We start from the raw sequence: 18,973 nt of genomic DNA on the forward strand, positions 1-18,973 counted from the left end.
GTCAACAAATGGTTATAATCACATATTGATTTCATGAATGAGCATGTAGTTCATAGGGTTGAGTGCAAATAAATAAGAAAATAAACCAATGATGTAGAATTAGATGACTTCAAAGTGACAGGCTAAATGCCCCAATTTGATTTATAATTTTAAGTTTTGATAAGAGATGTTAACCCCCAAGTGGAGGGAGAAGAGGGAACTCTAGAGTGAGAGCTATTATCTTCCCTACCTAACCGGTCTTCAAGACTATTTAAACTATAGATTAACCAATGTTCTTTATAACATCTCTAATAAAAGTAAAGAATATTATTGCTCTTATTTGGTACAACAAAATTTGCATACATACTTCCACAAAACAATTTTTATACTTATTACTGATTCATGACAAGCAAAAAATATTTTATTTATGTATCCTTCATCTTGCAAATATTTAGTAAAGTTAATTAGTTGCTTACTTTATTTTTATAAATAAAAAATTACAGAAAGAATCGAATTTTCATTCATATTATAACATCTTAAATGTAAGTAAGAATATTTTGTAAAGTAGATTTTTGTGATCTAAACTTTCTAGTTTTCTAAAATGCATATTGTTAATCTTCCTGTTAGCTCGATATTCAGAGATTAATCAAAAAGTCCTATATTACTTGATAACGATACGTATACTTGCGTAGAATCTCATATTTAAATATTATAATTTTATTCTTATTTGTTTGATAGTGAAAAACTTAGCTTGAAAAACTTAGCTTTTGATTTGAATCAAGTTTTTGAATTTGTTGTAAATTAAGAATAATTATTAAGGAAACTAAGCATATAATTGCACACATTGCGTTTTACATCTATATAAAAAGTCGGGATCAAGTTTTTGGCGCCGTTGCCGAGAAGTTAAATTACAGAAATTTGCAAAATTTTCAAAAGAGTTTTTAGAAAGCAAAAATTTCTATTTTCATAAAGCCTTATTTAAACTTTAAGATTTATTATAGGAATATTGTAGTGTTGTTTTTATATATTAAGTTATTGTTTGTGTGTTTTTATTTTATTTTATTTTATATATATTTTATAGTAATGTATGCGTAGTTCATATTCCACAGGACTTGTGTCTACCATTCTGAATAAGAAAGAACTATTAAAAAAATTTAAAAATTAAAAATTATTGAAAAATTTTGAGGTAAGAATTAAACTAATAAATATTCATTATTCTAAGAATAACTGGACAAATGGAATGATAAGAAGTTAAAACTTTATATGAGATTTCTTAGCAATAAAATATTCAAATTTGTAATTATGTTGTTTTGATGGTGGAATATGTAATCAAAGTTTTGAGGGCTATGAGGGTAAGAACCCTTAATTTATTAAATTAATTAGTGCTTAATTAATTTTTTTACACTAATAATTAATTAGTGAGATTAAATAAAATTAACACTCCTTAGCGCGCGAACCTCTTGTACCTCGTCCCTTCACTGGTTTCGCCCGGAACCATTGCTTCCGTGCCTGAAACCCTCACGGCACAGTCGCAACTGAAGCTAACTGGGTAGAAGAACGTACAGATATCTTCCCTCTCTACTGCGCTTCTACCCAACTAACCTTCGTCTTTCTAACTTCCTTCTTCCCAACCTCCTTCTCGCTTCAGCTCCGCTAAATCTCATAGATCCATCTTCCAACGGGATTAAGGCAAACCGCAAAAGAAACGGGATTTAAGAACCTGTAGGATTTAAAGTTGTCATTTTTGTTCCAATTTGGCAGGATTTAGGTTAAATCATGTTTAAATCCTTCTCAACTTCTGCTATCAAACAGACCTTAATTCTCTTCCATTCCTCGCAGGACAAAGGACGAAGGGATCGGTTCTCTCATATTGAAACTAAGATGAGGGGTGGAACGATCCAGATCAACTGGCATGATACCAAGCCAGTTCTAACCCTAGATTTTCACTCCCTTACGGGAAACTTAGCCACGGGAGGCAGCGACAATGATATCAAGGTACGGATCTATACTTCTCTATCTATTATCTTCTGATGCTGTCAGAAAATATGAAGATAGGATATTGATCGGCTTTTTGTGATAGTTTCACTGTTGGCATGACTGACAGTAAACCGTGGGTCTCCTGTATATGAATTCTGAAAAATGTTTTAAATTTTATTTTATTTTTTGATTGAATCGAAACTTTTCTGATCGGCAGCTGTTGCAATATTTTTTGATTGAATCGCTATCTTCTATTTTGGTTTGGGGCTTGGTTATTAGTGAAAATTTGACGTAAAATATTACTTGCAGAGTTATTTCTTTTTGTTTGTTTTGAACTACTTCTAGTGAATTTAATTTTTATTTTGCACAAGTGCCCAGTATGTTAAATAAATTGTTTATGCACAAAATTACTCTTTTTGTTTGTTTTGAAGCAAAATTAATTTACTTCATAGCTGTATTCTTCACAAATTGGCCATGTTCAATTTGCAAGGTTTGCTTACCATTTTGTGCCATTTATGTGGAAGGTCGAACTACTTCAAGATGATGTTAAGGGCACTTAAGGTTTGCATGAGTGTTTGACAAGTTTTTTACCGCTTGTTGTTTTATCAAGTATTGAAAAAATGAATGCACTTGTTAAGAGATATTGATTTCATTGTATATAGTTTGGAATCACTTTACTTAGAAATGTATTTCATAAAATTTCTACCTTTATAGTTTTAAGGAAAATATTTGAAGTTGTTGATTGCATTATTTTGTTGGATTCTAAATTATCTGTTGTTGGCATCAAAACCTTACTAACAAGAATGGGTATAGAAAAGAGAAAAAAGACAAAGAAAGCTTAAAGTGAGGATCTGTAAAATTTTCACCAGATTTTTAGAATGTACAGCACTGTTATGATAGAATAAATGAGCCGACCTTATCCTATTACTCTTTATTTATAGGCTCGAGTTAGGGTATAACACTGCAATAATGTGAAATGTTACATTATATGGCTTAATAAGTGCTTATTATAATATATATAAATTTAGAGTTAGATTATTGCTATTTTCTTACATTAAGAACTCACATTAGCTATTAGAAAATGAAGACATATCTAATGATGAAGGTTTTGATGAAGTTCTTGATGACTTCACTTTGAGCTAATAAGTAGTTTTGGTGTAATTGGGTGAGTTCATTTAATGAATTCTTTGTTATTAGGTTTATATTTTAAGTGTTTGAATCCTATTCAAACATTTGAGTCCTTGAGTCAAATAATTGCTATTGCATTTGCATGCAGCTAAGTCAGCTTGATTGGCCTGATAGGTCAATCCCTAGATTTAGTATTGGACAGTGGTTATGATATCTTGTTTTTTATTATTAGGTGGCATTTCTTCTGATAATTAGAATCATCTTATCTTAGTCAAATTTTAGTCATATAACCATTTAGGGGCACAAATAACACACTACATGTCGCATTAATTCAGTTTGAAAAAATAAATTTACTATGGTCATATGTAAGGCCAACATTTTGATTTTTTTATAAACTTTTGTCTTTTAAAATTTATAGATAGATATTTATTTATTTTCACACCTCTTTCAAGTTTGCCAAATTTTTTTTATATTGCGTTTTAAAATATAATAAGATTAAGGTGACAATTCTTATCTTAATTGGCTCCTTATGATGAGCAAACTTAGTTGTTTTATCATAATCATGTGAGTTGATCCTTGATCATATTATGACTTATGCACACCCTAAGTGTCATACTTGACGCACCCTTAATTGATTAGCTTAAATATAGGGTGTATTGAGGTTATATAGGGTGTAAGAGAATGCAATGTATGCCATATATAAGGCACATGCGAAAGTAAAATATAAAGGTAGCTGCTTAGCACAGTAAAGTGCCAGACTATCTTTATTTCATGTACATTATAAATTACTTGGTTTGTTAAGAGAAAATCTATTTTAGGTGATGCTTTCATGTACATGTACTTTTTATAATGAACAATTTAGTCAGGGAAGTTTTATAAGTGCAATAAAGTACAAAGAAAGGTTCTTAGCTAGTATAATTTTAGATCCAGGAGTACATATCGATCCAAACGGTTTGGAATTACCAAGATTGTTTAAAGTTACATAAAACGAGACGTGGCTTGAATGCTGCCTCAACATTTTCTTTTAACAAAAAAAGCAATGAGGTTTACGCTTCATTATCCCAGGTTAAGACTTATGTCTCACTTATGCTGAGGCACGTCTCGCCGCAATAAATGCCTTAACATTTTGAGGTTTATCTATAATTTTCTTTTGACAAAACTAAATTAAAAATTATTATTCATCACTTGTTAACTCTGACACATCACACACTAAATAAAAAAAAAATAAAAGACAAATTTATCTATAAAATCTATTTAGTTGAAGTTTTAGCTATCAACATGATTATTATTTTAATTAATACGTTTATTCATTAACCAGTAAATGATAGCTGATATTAAAGATAATAGGAAATTTGTGAATATATATGTCTTAGTATAAGACCTGAGGGAAATAATTCTTTATGTTGATAATTTTAATCAAAATCCATTGGGTGACGAGAGTTGTTGGGATTTTTAATTTAAAAAAAAATTCAAATATTTATGACTTATTAAATTTTTGCTTAAGTGGGGGGAAGTATGAGTGTGAGAGAGACTTTCGTTGAAATTATTTTGATTATTATGTTTTATTATTTTAATATTTTAGCTTACTTTGGTAGCTTAATGTTTATATAACTCATCATAGTTTATAATTTGATGCTTGGATATTAACATATTATTTCTAATTTTGTGCAATTTATTATTTCTTACTTATGTTGTTATATTACTTTTTAGCTTGCTAATAAGTTAAAATATTAATATTTTTATTCTTATCTCACACTTTATAGTTTATACAATATTTTTTAATATACATAACTTTTTAAATTTGAGGCTTAGTCCTGCTTCATGAACAAAAAATACTTCAATAACCTATTGGGCAATCTTAAACCTTGCTAATGATGATTTTGGAGGCAAGGATTGGGAGCAGATGGATCTTTATTTTTATACCTTATCTCAAATGCTAATTTTTTTGGCACATTGACATTAGTGCATATAATTAGAACAAGGTTTTACATGTGAAGTCTAGCTGCATTTTTATTTTTATGCAGATTGAATTTGTAGAACCAGATGCACCCAACTCTTGTTTACTCTTTTATTAGTTTTTTTTATGTCTATTTATTTTACAATATTGGATTGCAAGCTACATATTTTCTTTTTAAATGTTTTTTAACTTATTAGAAATTTTATGCAACAATGGGTTGTTAGGGAAAGGTTTCTCATCCAATTTTTAATAGATAAATATTCAATTTAAAATAATAGTAAAAATATTATTTTAAATCAAAATTTCATGGCTTTGGGGCCAGTCTCTTAACTGAAACATTCTCTTGTAACTTCTTAAGGAATAATAAAGTAGAGCTTATTAACAATAAATTCTAGTTGATTCACATGCTTACCATGGCCTATCTCTAATACATTTAGTTAAATGTCATTCAATTACAATAAAATTTGCATCCATTCTTGCATCCTAGGATAGTTGTCCCCGCCGACAGAATTTAAGTAAATACACTTAGGTGGATATCTAGCACAATTCATAGTTGCAATTTTGATCTATACAAAATTATAAGTTTAGTTGGATAGCCTTGGTTGCATGTAATTGAGCCATCTCTTTTACTTCTTTAAATAGAAATTTCTTATAGCTCTAAGGATTGTATGCTTTGCTTCTTTTTATAGATCTCTCTGGAAGATTTTATTCGTCTAAGAATTATTATTACCTTCACAGCTAGGTAAATTTGGGTTTGAAAACCTAAGATAATAGACCCTCGAAATCCTAATTAAATTGTTTCTATCTTTTTGTATATTCATTACTTATATACATCTCTATTTAAGCTCATTTAATCTGGTTGAGTTTTCATGGTTCATTAATCATCATCATATAGGATTCTGTTTGTCGAAATATTTTATTTCTTGGTTGTGGTGATACATGTTTTTGCCATTTAAAATGACTTGTCTTGAAGTTTAAACTATTTTATTAGGATGGTGATTTTAGGATAATGATTTTTGAATAATTACTACTTTTTAGTATTTACCTAATTAAACCAAAATTTGAGCATTTTTCTCCATCGCGTGATTTTTGGAGGGAGGTATCCTAGAGCATAATTAACTTTAGAGATATCATTTTCTTTAGGAGTTAGATCAACCTAGATGTTTTGGCTTTGATTTTAAAATATCTTAAATCGATAATATGACTATTCATAAGTATTTTATCTTAGCTGAGGTAAAACTTATTAGCCGTATTCCATCTGATTTTTTTTCATATCTATTTTTGTTGAATCTCTTGTATGAAAAGGCATCTTTACATTAGCACCATTTATCGCTCCACAACTTCAATAATACAACATGATCTTTGAAGGTGAAGTTTCTGATGAAGCCTTTATCGATTTGCTTTGAGTTGGCGAGTCGCTTTAGTATATTTAGCAATTTATCTGATAAGTTCTTCATCATTGGGGGAGTAGCTTTTGATGACTTTAATTCAGGAATTCAATGGTGAATATATTTTTACTCTGATTTGCAATAGTAAATGCCTAGTTCTATGTTTGAAGCAATTTGGTGAATGACTCTTTTATGAGACGTGGCTCAATTGTTGGTGACCAAGTGAATCCGATTTTAAGATAATGATGAGATCTGGTTGACTTGGCCTAAGAGACAATATGTTGACACCTTTGGCTAGTGAGTTCAATTATGTTGGTTAACATGCCTGATGAATTTTCTTAATGGAGGTTATTATTCATATAACTACTTACCGCCAAATCATACTTTTCTTAGAAAAAGTAAAGATTTAACTCAAGTAAAGTGTATTAAAGATGAAAATCAAAAAGTACTTTTCTTAGAAAAAGATATTCAACATAGGTGGGTGAGTTACTTTGATAAACTTTTTAATGAAGTTTCTGAAAATACGATCGAACTTAGTGATTTTAATATCGTAAATAATAATAAAACGTTTCATTTTTACCGTCGCATTAGCAAAAAAGAAGTTGAGGAGGCTTTAAAGAAAACCAAGGGTGGAAAGTCTGTAGGACCTGATGATATCCCAATTGAAGTGTGGAAATATTTGGGAGATTTGGGAGTTTCTTGGCTTACTAAACTCTTTAATATTATTTTAAAAACTAAAAAGATGCCTGAGGAGTGGAGGAAGAGTATTTTGATCCCCATTTTTAAGAATAAAGGGGATGCACAAGAGTGTGCAAATTATAGAGGAATTAAGTTGATGTGTCATACTTTAAAATTATGGGAGAGGGTAATTGAACATAGGTTAAGACGTATCACAAAAATTTCTCATAATCAATTTGGATTTATGCCTGGCAGGTCTACTATGGAAGCTATACATTTATTGAGAGGTTTGATGGAGAAGTTCAGAGATAATAAGGAGAATCTACATTTGATTTTTATTGATTTAGAAAAAGCTTACGATAAGGTTCCAAGAGATATCCTTTGGAGAGTTCTCGAGAAGAAATGTGTTGATTTGACTTATATTCAAGTCATTAAAGATATGTATACTAGAGCTGTTACTTGTGTTCAAACTGAAGGAGGATTGACAAAATATTTTCCTATTTCTGTTGGTTTACATCAGGGATCGACTTTAAGCCCATATCTTTTTTCTTTAGTTATGGATGGTCTTACTGGACATCTACAAGAGGATGTACCTTGGTTTATGCTTTTTGCTGATGATATTCTTCTCGTGGATAAAACGAGCGAAAAAGCCCAGGAAAAACTTGAATTATGGAGGTCTACATTGGAGTCTAAAGGCCTTCGTTTAAGTAGAACTAAAACTGAATACATGGAATGTAATTTTAGTAGTAATAGCTCTAGTGACAGAAGTGTGACTTTGGGTGATCAAATTATTAAAAGGTGTTAACGATTTAGATATCTTGGGTCCGTTGTCCAAAGCGATGTTGATATAGATGGGGATGTTAATAGTAGAATTCAAGTTGGTTGGTTGAAGTGAAGGAATGCTTCGGGTTTTTTGTGTGATAGAAAAGTACCGCTAAGACTGAAAGGAAAATTTTATAAGATGGTGGTGAGACCTGCAATGCTCTATGGCGCTGAATGTTGGCCTTTAAAAGAGAAGCATAATAATAAGTTAAGTGTTGCCGAGATGAGAATGATTAGGTGGATGAGTGGCTTTACACTTAGAGACAAAATGCGGAATGAATATATTCGTGATAGGGTTGGTGTAGCTCCTGTGACAGACAAAATTAGAGAAAGTCGTCTTAGATGGTTTGGTCATATTAAACGTCGACCATTAGATGATCCGATTAGGAGAGTAGATGTTTTAAATTCGACTTGTGTTAAGAAAAATAGAGGTAGACCTAGGAAGACTTGGGCTTATTGTATTAAAAATGATCTTAATTTACTAGAACTAAATGAAAATATGATACTAAATAGGACGCAATGGAGAAAAAGGATTCATGTAGCCGACCCCACATAGTGGGATTAAGGCTTTGTTGTTGTTGTTGTTGTTGTTGTTGAGGTTATTATTCATATGATTCGAGACCCAACTTGTTGGGGAACATTTGAGATATGAAAATAGGGATTCTAATTATAGAAAAAGAATAACATAAGAGCTTGATATGGTTCGTTATTTTCAATAGGTGCTTATTATTCTCAATTGGGCTTATTAATGGCCTGTAATACTAATCCTAATTGTCAAAGGGCTTAAGACACCATAAGGTGAATCATCACATAATTATTATTTAAATAATTTTAAAAGGTGCCATACTGTTGAAAATATATTGCAAATGGACTTGACCGGATATTCAAAATTCTAAACTATTTAGCAATGTCTATTCTTTTTCTTTGAGAAAGTTTAAGTGTCAGAACAAATTTGATATGGGAGGGATTCAATCCTAATGTGCTGTTAAACTACTTGCAAGATTTTTACCAACAAATTATTATACACTCACACTAGCTTTTTTATGATATTATTTCTTTCAAGGAAAAGCGAAAATGCAATGAGTAGTCAACAAAAACATATAGTTGAAGATATTTAGTTCAAGATTATATCAAATCAAATACACTTTTTGATGCAACAGAGAGAGCCATTAGACCAATTACAATGAACCAAAGAGAGAAGAACGATGAATTTTTTACGAAGAGCATAAAGAAGTCCATATTTTATTAAGATTATTTAGTTGTGTATTTTTTGTAAGACTTTTCTATGTTTTATTTCTATGAGATTGTTTGAAGGAAATAGTTTAAAATTTCTAATTTGATGGGCTTTAAATTTTCAAATCATGAGAAAAAAGGCAAAATAATGAAGAAATAATCAATCACACATAAAAATGCAATTAATTATTTAATTTTCACATATTAAGGTTGGCAAAAATAGGAAAAATCCCCTTCATATCAAATTAAGGGAGAGGCCAATCTTTCTCATCTATTTTTGCTATTTTTCCCTTTTTTACATTAGAGTTTGTGAGGGGATTATATATTTGATTATTTCGTGGATAAATGGAAATGTTTATTGATTGAAGTTGTAATTTGGAGTTTCTCCAAACATGGGGAGGTGTGTTGGCCATCTCATCAAGATGAGAGTTGGTGGTTTTTCTCGACTTATCTTTTTGGTGAGTGGTAGTCTTATCCAATTTTTTGTTATCCTTTTTAATTTTCTTTTTGTAGGAATCTTGTGCCTCCCCCTCCATCTTTTCACAAGTTTTCTTAAATCTCTCTTATAAAATCATAAGCCAAAACCTTGTTGGTTGGCCAAGGCTTACCTCACATTGGATGTAGTCTTTTTTAATAAAACTTTTGACCCATCAAAGTCCTTTGAAATTCAATATCAACTTGAAATCTAATATAGAGAGATCCCTCCATTATCTATAGGAATTTTCTTTAAATTTTTAAGCCTTGGACCCTTTTTCTAAATCCAAATATTTTGCCTCGGGCTGTTGTCTATATTGGATTCTATATTGGGTTTTTGTATGATTTAGTCTGTTTCTAAAATCTTGAAAAATATATCAAAAGGATTTAAAAAATCCTAAAATATTTTAGAAAGTGATTGGATGGGTATGATTTCCAAGTTGTTTCAACTTTCAAGCCGTGGCATCATCTATTTAAATTCTTATTTTATATTTTTAGATTTGTCCCCATTATTAGGTTGGTCCATACCTTAGATTTTCTTCTTGATTCTTCACTGTGCCAAACCCCAACCTAAGTCTTACTTATCTTGTTCAACACTGTTTGGAGCTTCTTACAAAGATCATAAGGCCTAAACTTGGGTTTTGATAACCAGATCATCTATCAAAATTAGCTATCAAAGATAGGGTTGAAGCAGGAGGCAAGCATTAGAAGAAAACATACATAAAGAAGGTATTGCTCATTGGTAATTGGGTAAATACTTTTATATGTTTCTTTCTCTATTATATGGTGTATTTTCATATTATTTAATATATTTGTTCTGCGTATTGATAATTTTATGAATTTTATGACATTCCTTTAATTAGTTGGCTCTATATAATTGACCTAGTCCTTTATCTTAATCTATCCCATAAAAATCACTTGAATGGCAATAAATTTAGTGAGGAACTGAGTTTCACAAAATACTTTTTATGTTTTTCATCTTTCTTATTGATCAAAACATAAGAATGCTGTTTATATCTTTGTTATGAAGTAATTAAATCATCATTTCAGCTTATTTGTATTCATTAGTTGAATTTATTTTTGTTGATATTGCATATTCTTATATTTGTATGATTTTCGCATTTGATATCATTTCACATCATTTAGGGCCCGTTTGGGGCAGTTTATTTAATGCGGTGGCGTTTTGAAAACGCACCTAGTCTGTTTGGGTAAACTGCTTTTTGGTAGTTTGTGCGTTTTCAAAACGCTGAAAATAGCTGCGGTGATAGCTTTCTGGCTGCAGTTTAGCTTTTCCATGTAAACAAAAATTTGTAATAGCTGCCCCAAACAGACCCTTAGGCATCATATGGCAGTAAACACTCACTTTTACATACACATTTTCATTTAATTGCATACAAAACAACATCATCTACCATGCCACCAAGGTCAGCTAGCATGTATTAGTTTGAGGGATTAGTTAAAATTGTTGAAGACCTAAATTTTAGGACAAATAATTGTGATGATAGGCTAGTGTAATTAAAGCATTCCTTATAGCAGAATAATAAAAGAATCTAAACTTTAGAGGACGTAATTTGAACTTTACTTTATATGGAGTTTAATTTTCAAATCATGATGAAAGTCAAAATTCATAAATAAATATTTAATTACGTAAAATATTATTTAATTATTTTATTTTCACCTATTTGGATTAGTCAAAAGGGGGATTCTCTCCTATTTATTAAAATCAGTAGGACTGATTCCTTCCCTCTCCTCTTATTTTTTTCATTTATTGTATTAGGGTGTGTAAGGGGGCTGGATTTTTGGTATTTTATAGATTTTTCAAGGATGTAGAGGCTTAGTGGACTTTTTATACTAGAGGAGACTTGACCTTTCTCAACTTACCTTTTAGGTGAGATTACCTCATTCTTGTATTTGCATTTTTTTAAGTTTTTTTTTTATGGTTTTCTTGTGTCACGTCTTCAATTTTCTACCAAATTTCAATAATTTTCACATACAAAAATATAGCTAATTCTTCAGTAGTGTTGTCGTCCACGACATGCATCACATAGTCTTGTTTTACAAGGTTTCCGACTTGTCAAATCCCTTGAAAATTTATAATCAACTTTGAATATATTCTATAGACATTTTTACTACCTATAGGAGTTTTGTCTAATTTTTTAGTCCCGAAATCCTTTTTTCAAATCCAAACATTTCACTTGGGCTGCCATCTAGATTGTGTTTTTGCATGACGTACTCTGATTCTATAATATTGAAAAAGTATTAGAAGACTTCCAAAAATCTTGAAACCTTCTTAAAGGTAGTTAAACTGAGCTATCTAAAATATTCAAGAGATTTCAAGCTATAGAGTTACTTATTATCCATGCTTAGGGTCTAAATTTTTACTCGCACTTGTTGAATGTCTCTTAACTTAGGGTTACCCTTATATTCACATCATTAAACTCTATCCCAAGCTTCTCTCAACTCGTATAACATCTCTTGGAACCCCCCTACAAAAATCACAAGTCCTAACCTTAAGTCTTCTCCACCACACAATTTGTCACTTCAGTTGAATACACGTTATTACGTTAATTAGGATAATCATGTAAGAACAAAAATTAATGCCAAGCTAAATGTAAGTAAATTTAAAACTTCTATATAAATGAAAATCATTTTACTTATCATTATAATGAGCCAAAACCGTTTCCTATCTTGAAATGTCAAAATAAAATCTGAAAGATTTTGATTACATAGAAAAATTAGTTTTGGAGAAAGCAACACAAACAAAGTATTTCTTGTAAGAATTGGCATGTTCTTGGCTCTTAAGCTAATTAGGTTATTTTTGTCCTTATTTAGTGCTTCTCTATAAAAACCTCAATTTTTTTGCTTCCTTTAGATGAGGTAACTTTATATGCGAGTTTAAATCTTTGAATTGTTTTCTTTTTGAGGTTGTTATCTTTTTTTTTTTTTTTGTTTTCCCCACAAGTATTTTCTTTAATCTCTATCTTTTCTTTTCATTTTTCTTTTGAATTTCTTGTGTTAAATTTCTTAACTCTTTGAGCATTCATTTACTTAACCTCTTTTGAGTTGTTCATTGTAAGTGATTGGGACCTTCGATGCTTAGAGCTTCAATCGAGCTTTGGAGTTTTTCTTTTTAAACTCAGATTTACCAAATTTTCATAGGTTTAATCACTAACATATATCTAAGTTATTGGGTTTGGCTTTGATACATAATTAGCTCTTCCTTCAAATATCATTTATTTTGGAGTTAGAATATGAATGAAATGATTTTGGACTTTCAATTTTGAAATTTATTCCAAAAATATTCTTCATATTTGATTTTCAATTATACTTGTGTTATTGTGTATGTAAAATTCACATGGCTTATGTCATTTGCTTTGTGGTTTACACCTTGCTTTATAGTAAATTAAGTGCCCCACATTTTACTTCAGCCTTTAAAATATTGCTTCTAATCTAATTGCTTTTTATCGCTTACCTCAAACAAAGTTGCCCTCCTTGGGCCTTGAAGTATATTAATTTTAATTTTTTTAGTCATGATCAGGGTAGTTCTGTGACTTCTGTCTAATGGTTTTAGTCTTTATCTGTCATTAGTTGTATAATTTTATTGAGTCTTCAAGAGGGATTTATTCATGTTTTCCTTTGCAGCTTTGGGTCATTGCCCCAGGTGAATCACAAAAGAACTTCACCCTTCCTTCCTATCAAAAATGCCTCTCTTACCACAGTTCTACTGTGAATACCTTGCGTTTCTCTCCATCAGGTGAGTGTTAATTCTTTTTTTTTAAAAAAATTACCACTATATTTTCCAGATTGGAATTTTGAGAAGCTTTCCGATTTATATTGTTTTACCATCTAATTATGTTATATTTTTAAATTGTATTCATTCTATTTGGAAGTGTCTTGTTTTTATGGCTTGAAGCGATATAGCATTTTCTTATTTCTACTTTTTTGTAATGATTTATTTTAGTTCCATTTTTATGCACATTTATTTGATACTTGTGAAGAATCTTAAATAAAATCATCAAGGACATTAACCATGTCAGATTTTCCTAGGGTGGAATGAACTTTATTTACGAGGAATACGATAGGACCTGATACCATAACTAGTTAGGAAAGTAACACAAAGCAGCTTTTATTAATACTGAATTAAGGTTACAACACGATACAATAGGAAAGGGGAATACAATAGCAAACCAAGTTGAACGAACAACACAACTACATTACACACTGGCCACTGCGGGAGGAAAAGACTCTGGGTAGGTGGTGACGTTGGCAAAGTGGCAACGGGCAAGGGACAAGGGGAAAAGAAAAAGGGCTTGAGGGCTGTATGGGAGGTTGGAGGGGTGTTTAGGGATGGTTTTGGGGGTTGGAAGAGTGGGATGACAGGTAAAATTGCAGGGAAGGGGGTGAGGGGTGTTGGGTGATTGTGTTCCGGGCCAAAAACAAGGGAGAACTATTGTAAGATGAGTCGACGGGGAGGCGTAGACAACAGTAATACGCTGCAGAGAGGGTGTGGTAGGGTGATGGAGTAATGATGGGTTGTAGGACAAAGGCGGCAGGGTGCTGGGGGAAGGCGAGCGGGCTGGACAACAGGAATATGCTGCAGGAAAGGATGGGGGCGGGGAGGTGGGGGATTGAAATGACCGACTATTAAGGAGAGTGGAGGAGAAGGGTTAGGGAAGATATCACCACGTCAGGGTAGGATACAGTCGTAGCATCACTATCTTCTCAGATACAACCCTACAAAAAGGAAAAAAAAAAGACCCCACATAGGAAATCTGAAAGCAACACAACCAAAAACTAACCCTAACTCTCACTAACAAGCATATAAATAAACTCTAAACAGGAAATAACAGAGAAGGAAGGAGGAGAAGGGTAGGCGACACTTGATTTGTTGCTCCTCCCAAGTGCCGCTCGCTCGAGCGGAACTCACGAAATGAAAGAAATCGAAGTGGGGAGCGACAATATCTCCTCTTTGATTTCCCTCCTAGCCTCTTAGGAACCGATTGAACCTATTCCCTTGCCGACCGACTAAACTGACTGGCCCTAGCCTTACGTTAGTCTCCCGGGGTTGGGGGAGCTTCAACTTCATAGGTTGAAGCTTTCATTTCGTCATCAGCCGTACCTTGATTCCAATGGCGACTACACTCTCTCGAGGTATATGAGGGTCTTCCCCAACTTATGAGCAAACATCCACTTTAGTCCGATCTTCTGGGACTTTGTGCCTCACATGTACTACTGAATCTTCTTAAAGTAACCCACGAACGATTTAGTCTGTTGTTCTATGAGATTAGCCTAAGCCCTCTCGCTCATTGGTGGAGCTGGTGGTACGGTGTCGACCGTGAGACCTTGAAATGCCCTCTGTCTTATATTTTGTATGTCTGAAACGTGTATCTCAATCCTCTTGTCCTAGGTTATCACTAAAACGGGATATCACCACGTCGAAGTAGGATAAAATCCTAGCACTACCATCTCCTCAGATACAACCCTAAAAAAAAGAAAAAAAAGACTCCACACAAGAAATTTGAGAGCAACACAACCAAAAACTAACCCTAACTCTTACTAACAAGCATATAAATAAACTCTAAACAGGAAATAACAGAGAAGGAAGGAGGAGAAGGGTAGGCGACACTTGATCCTCTCAAGTGCCGCTCGCTCCAGGCGGGACTCACGAAAGGAAAGAAATCGAAGTGGGGAGTAGTAATCTCTTCTCTTTGATATCTCGCCCAGTCTCTTAGGAACTGGTTGAACCTATTCCCTTGCCAGCCGGCTAAACCGACTGGTCCTAGCCTTGCATCAGTCTCCCGAGGTTGGGACAGCTTCGACTTCATAGGTCAAAGGTTTCATTTCGTCATCTGCCGTACCTTGATTCCAATGGCGACTACACTGTCTCTCGAGGTATATGAGGGTCTTCCCCAATTTACGAGCAAACATCTACTTCAGTCCAATCTTCTGGGACTGTCCCAAATGTACTACTGAATCTTCCTAAAGTAATCCATGAACGATTTATTTTGTTGTTATGTGAGATTACCCTAAACCCTCTCGCTCGTTGGTGGAGCTGGTGGTACGGTGTCGACTGTGATCCTCTGCCGTATATGTCACGTGTAAAAAGCGTGTATCTCAACCCTCTTGTCCTAGGTTATCACTAAAACGGGTTCCACTGATGTTGCTTTGCTAGTGAGGGCTACTGTGATCTCATGCTCCTTCGAAGGAAGTAGAATGATGCGCTTCTTATCCTTGGTGAAGGAATATGTGTTCATGAATCCATCATGCTTAGTCATCCAGTCAAATTGCCATGTTCTTCTCAAAAGAAGATGATAGACATTCATAGGGACGATGTCACGCCACACTTGGTCCTACAGTTGGCCTCCGATCGAAAACTCTACCAAGCATCTTCGGTTGATGCTGACCCAATTTTCCTTCTTCAGCCACGCCAGTGAATACATCTAGGAATACCTCCGAGTCTCAACTCCTTATTTCTCTACCATTGGTGTCAATGCCACATTCTTGCTGCTATTGCTGTTGATGTTGAGAGGATTATATCATCTTGTTATACATATCCGTAGGTAAAGACTCACTTAGCAAAGGTGGAGTGCTACATAGCTTTATTGTATCAAATAGGCTTTGATAGAATTTTTATATATGGGGTTTGTATCAGGACTGCCTAAGGCACTTAGGGCTTACCAATATTTTTGTTGATCATTCTTAGTAAAACTGTTGATTCTTCTCACATACAATAATATATTTTATGAAGATAGTCAGACTATATGATATGCGTAATACCAGTATATCAGATATGAATGTTGAATTCATTTAATCTATTTAGGAAATATTATAAAAATAATTAAGCTTTAAACTTAAGTTTTCATCAGCATTTTACCCGCAAATTGATGGGCAGACAAAGCTAATCAATATATCAATGTGGAACCTACTTTGACGCTTAGTTAGAAAGAGCTTAGAGAATTATGGATTGCACTTGGCTATTTTAGAGTTTGCATGTAATGATGCCATCCTCAAAACACTTATGAAGACCCACTTTGAGATAGACTATGACTATAACCCAAAAGAGCCCATTTATACTTTTGATATTCCCTCGTGCAATTTTTAGATTATGTATTAGCTTTTGCCAAGGATTTTACCAACCTACATTATGATATAAGAAAACGAATTGAGTGAGGTAACTCTTACTATTCTAAATCTACAAATCTAGATAAATTTGAATGAGTAATATGAAGGTGATTATGTTATGATATATATTTGGCCCAAAAGATTCCCTCCAAGTATGATAAACTTCAACTTAGAGAATACTGCTAATTTAAAATCTTGTGAAAAATTTTGCGGAATGCATTTTTCCTAGAACTTTCATTTGACATGCACATAAATAGTCTTTAGTTTTGAAGATTATTGATCAATTGAAGAAAATATACAACATAGAGCATTTGAATCTAATCCTCTTGTAGGTGAACCAAGAAATCAAGTTCAGGCAATATTTATCCAAAACTTTTGAAGTTGGAGTAAATTATCATTAGTGGGTACCATCAAACACTAGTGGGCAATATATTCCTCATTAAATTGTAAATTCAACTACCATCAGATGAGATGTGGTTTGCCAAGGAGGATTTTGGCAAACATTTTTTTGAATTGACATACTATTGCATTGACTTAAACTTGGTAGAGAAGAGTTATTTATTTATTATTTTTGGTTTATTTTTTGATACAATACAGCATAGACACATTGCAAAGTCCATGGAATAGCTTAGAAAGTGGTCTTATGTTAATTGATAATGTATAATTTGATGTATTCTCAGTTTGATCATATTTTAAGACAACTTTTGTGTACACTTGTTAATTTTCATCTTTCTTTATATATTTGGATGTAAAGGTTGATGTTTTTTTTGGACTCGACAATTGGTTGATTTTATCATCAAAAGGAGCAAGCAAATCCAAAGTATCAACATTCTGAGCAAATGTGAAGGGCTAACCACTTGAAGGTTGACTTGATTGCATTGTCTGGCTATTTTGGTGAACACTCAATTGCTCCCCACATAAAGGAGGCATGCCAAGGGAGTTCCAAAACTTTTCCCACGATCCAAGGTGCCATGTTCAGCTACATCTTGTGGAAATAAGGACCAACCATGCCATTTCACCCATGTTCCAAAACAAACTTCTCCATATAAAAAAATTGCTGGCCAAGCAATTCTAAGTGTTTTGAACATGTATTCTAAATTGAGGGAAATATTACGTTTGTATAGAAAAGTACCGCTTAAACTGAGGAAAATTTTATAAGATGGTGGTGACACCTGCAAGGCTCTGTGGCGCTGAATCTTGGCCTTTAAAAGAGAAGCATAAAACTAAGTTAAGTTTTGCCGAGACGAGAATGATTAGGTGGATGAGTGGCTTTACAATTAGAGACAAATTGCGAAATGATTATATCCGTGATAGGGTTGGTGTAGCTTCTGTGACGGACAAAATTAGGGAGAGTCATCTTAGATGGTTTGGTCACATTAAATGTCGACCATCTTATGATTCGATTAGAAGAGTAGATGTTTTAGATTTGACGCATGTTAAGAAAGACAGAGGTAGACTTAGGATGACTTGGACTTATTGTATAAAAAATAATCTTAATTTATTAGAATTAAATGAAAATATGGCACTAAATAGGACTCAATGGAGAAGAAGGATTCATGTAGCCAACCCCACTTAGTTGGATAAAGATTTTGATGTTGTTGTCGTTTGAACCATAATACTATGGATTGTTGTTGATTGGATGGATTTGGAATTTACTTTTAGCAAATCTCCATCCGATTGACTTGGTGGCCAAATCTCTCGACTTATTTTGTGAAAGTTGTACTAATTTGTCGCATTTAGTGTGTTCTTTTTCTCCTTCCTTAGACCTCACCAAACCCTTATCCACCAACTTTCCTTGCAAGTTTCTTCCAACTTGGAAGAGCTTTCGGCTATCTTCCTTTTCTTAAACTGATTTCTTTCTTTTTATCTCTTTACTAGTGCTCACACCCCCCGACGATCATCCCAACCTCCACTTCACCTTCATTGCTCTCCACAATATCCTAAAGTACTCATTCCCAAGCTCTCTACCTCCCCTGGCTGTTTGCATTTGGGCTCTCTACGACCTCCACTTATCCTCTAGACACTTCAGTTCCTCTCCACCCTGATCACTCTAAAAGGTTTTTTGTTTATCCACCCATAGTTCCATCTCCTAAACAGGGTTAGATCCATTCAAATTCTCCGCCTAATGTTTTCTACCACAAATGCTTTCTCGTTATGTGCTATTAAACTTTGCAATGGTCATAATGAAGTTTCATTTAATATGTAGGCTGAAGTT

The 18,973-nt window shown here is 33.0% G+C and overlaps 1 protein-coding gene across 1 annotated transcript in view; it reads left to right on the forward strand.

The window, feature by feature from the left end:
• Positions 1-1,444: 1,444 nt before the first annotated feature.
• LOC110037640 (chromatin assembly factor 1 subunit FAS2) overlaps positions 1,445-18,973 on the forward strand; it is a gene marked incomplete at its 3' end in the record, with an annotated part of 46,270 nt that continues 28,741 nt past the window's right edge. Inside the window, 3 exon segments of the mRNA XM_020742339.1 lie at positions 1,445-1,701; positions 1,819-1,974; positions 13,279-13,390. Coding sequence (XP_020597998.1) covers positions 1,861-1,974; positions 13,279-13,390 — 226 coding nt within the window.

The sequence above is a fragment of the Phalaenopsis equestris genome, unplaced genomic scaffold (assembly GCF_001263595.1).
Source record: "Phalaenopsis equestris unplaced genomic scaffold, ASM126359v1 Scaffold222511, whole genome shotgun sequence".
In the NCBI taxonomy this organism is placed as follows: domain Eukaryota; kingdom Viridiplantae; phylum Streptophyta; class Magnoliopsida; order Asparagales; family Orchidaceae; genus Phalaenopsis; species Phalaenopsis equestris.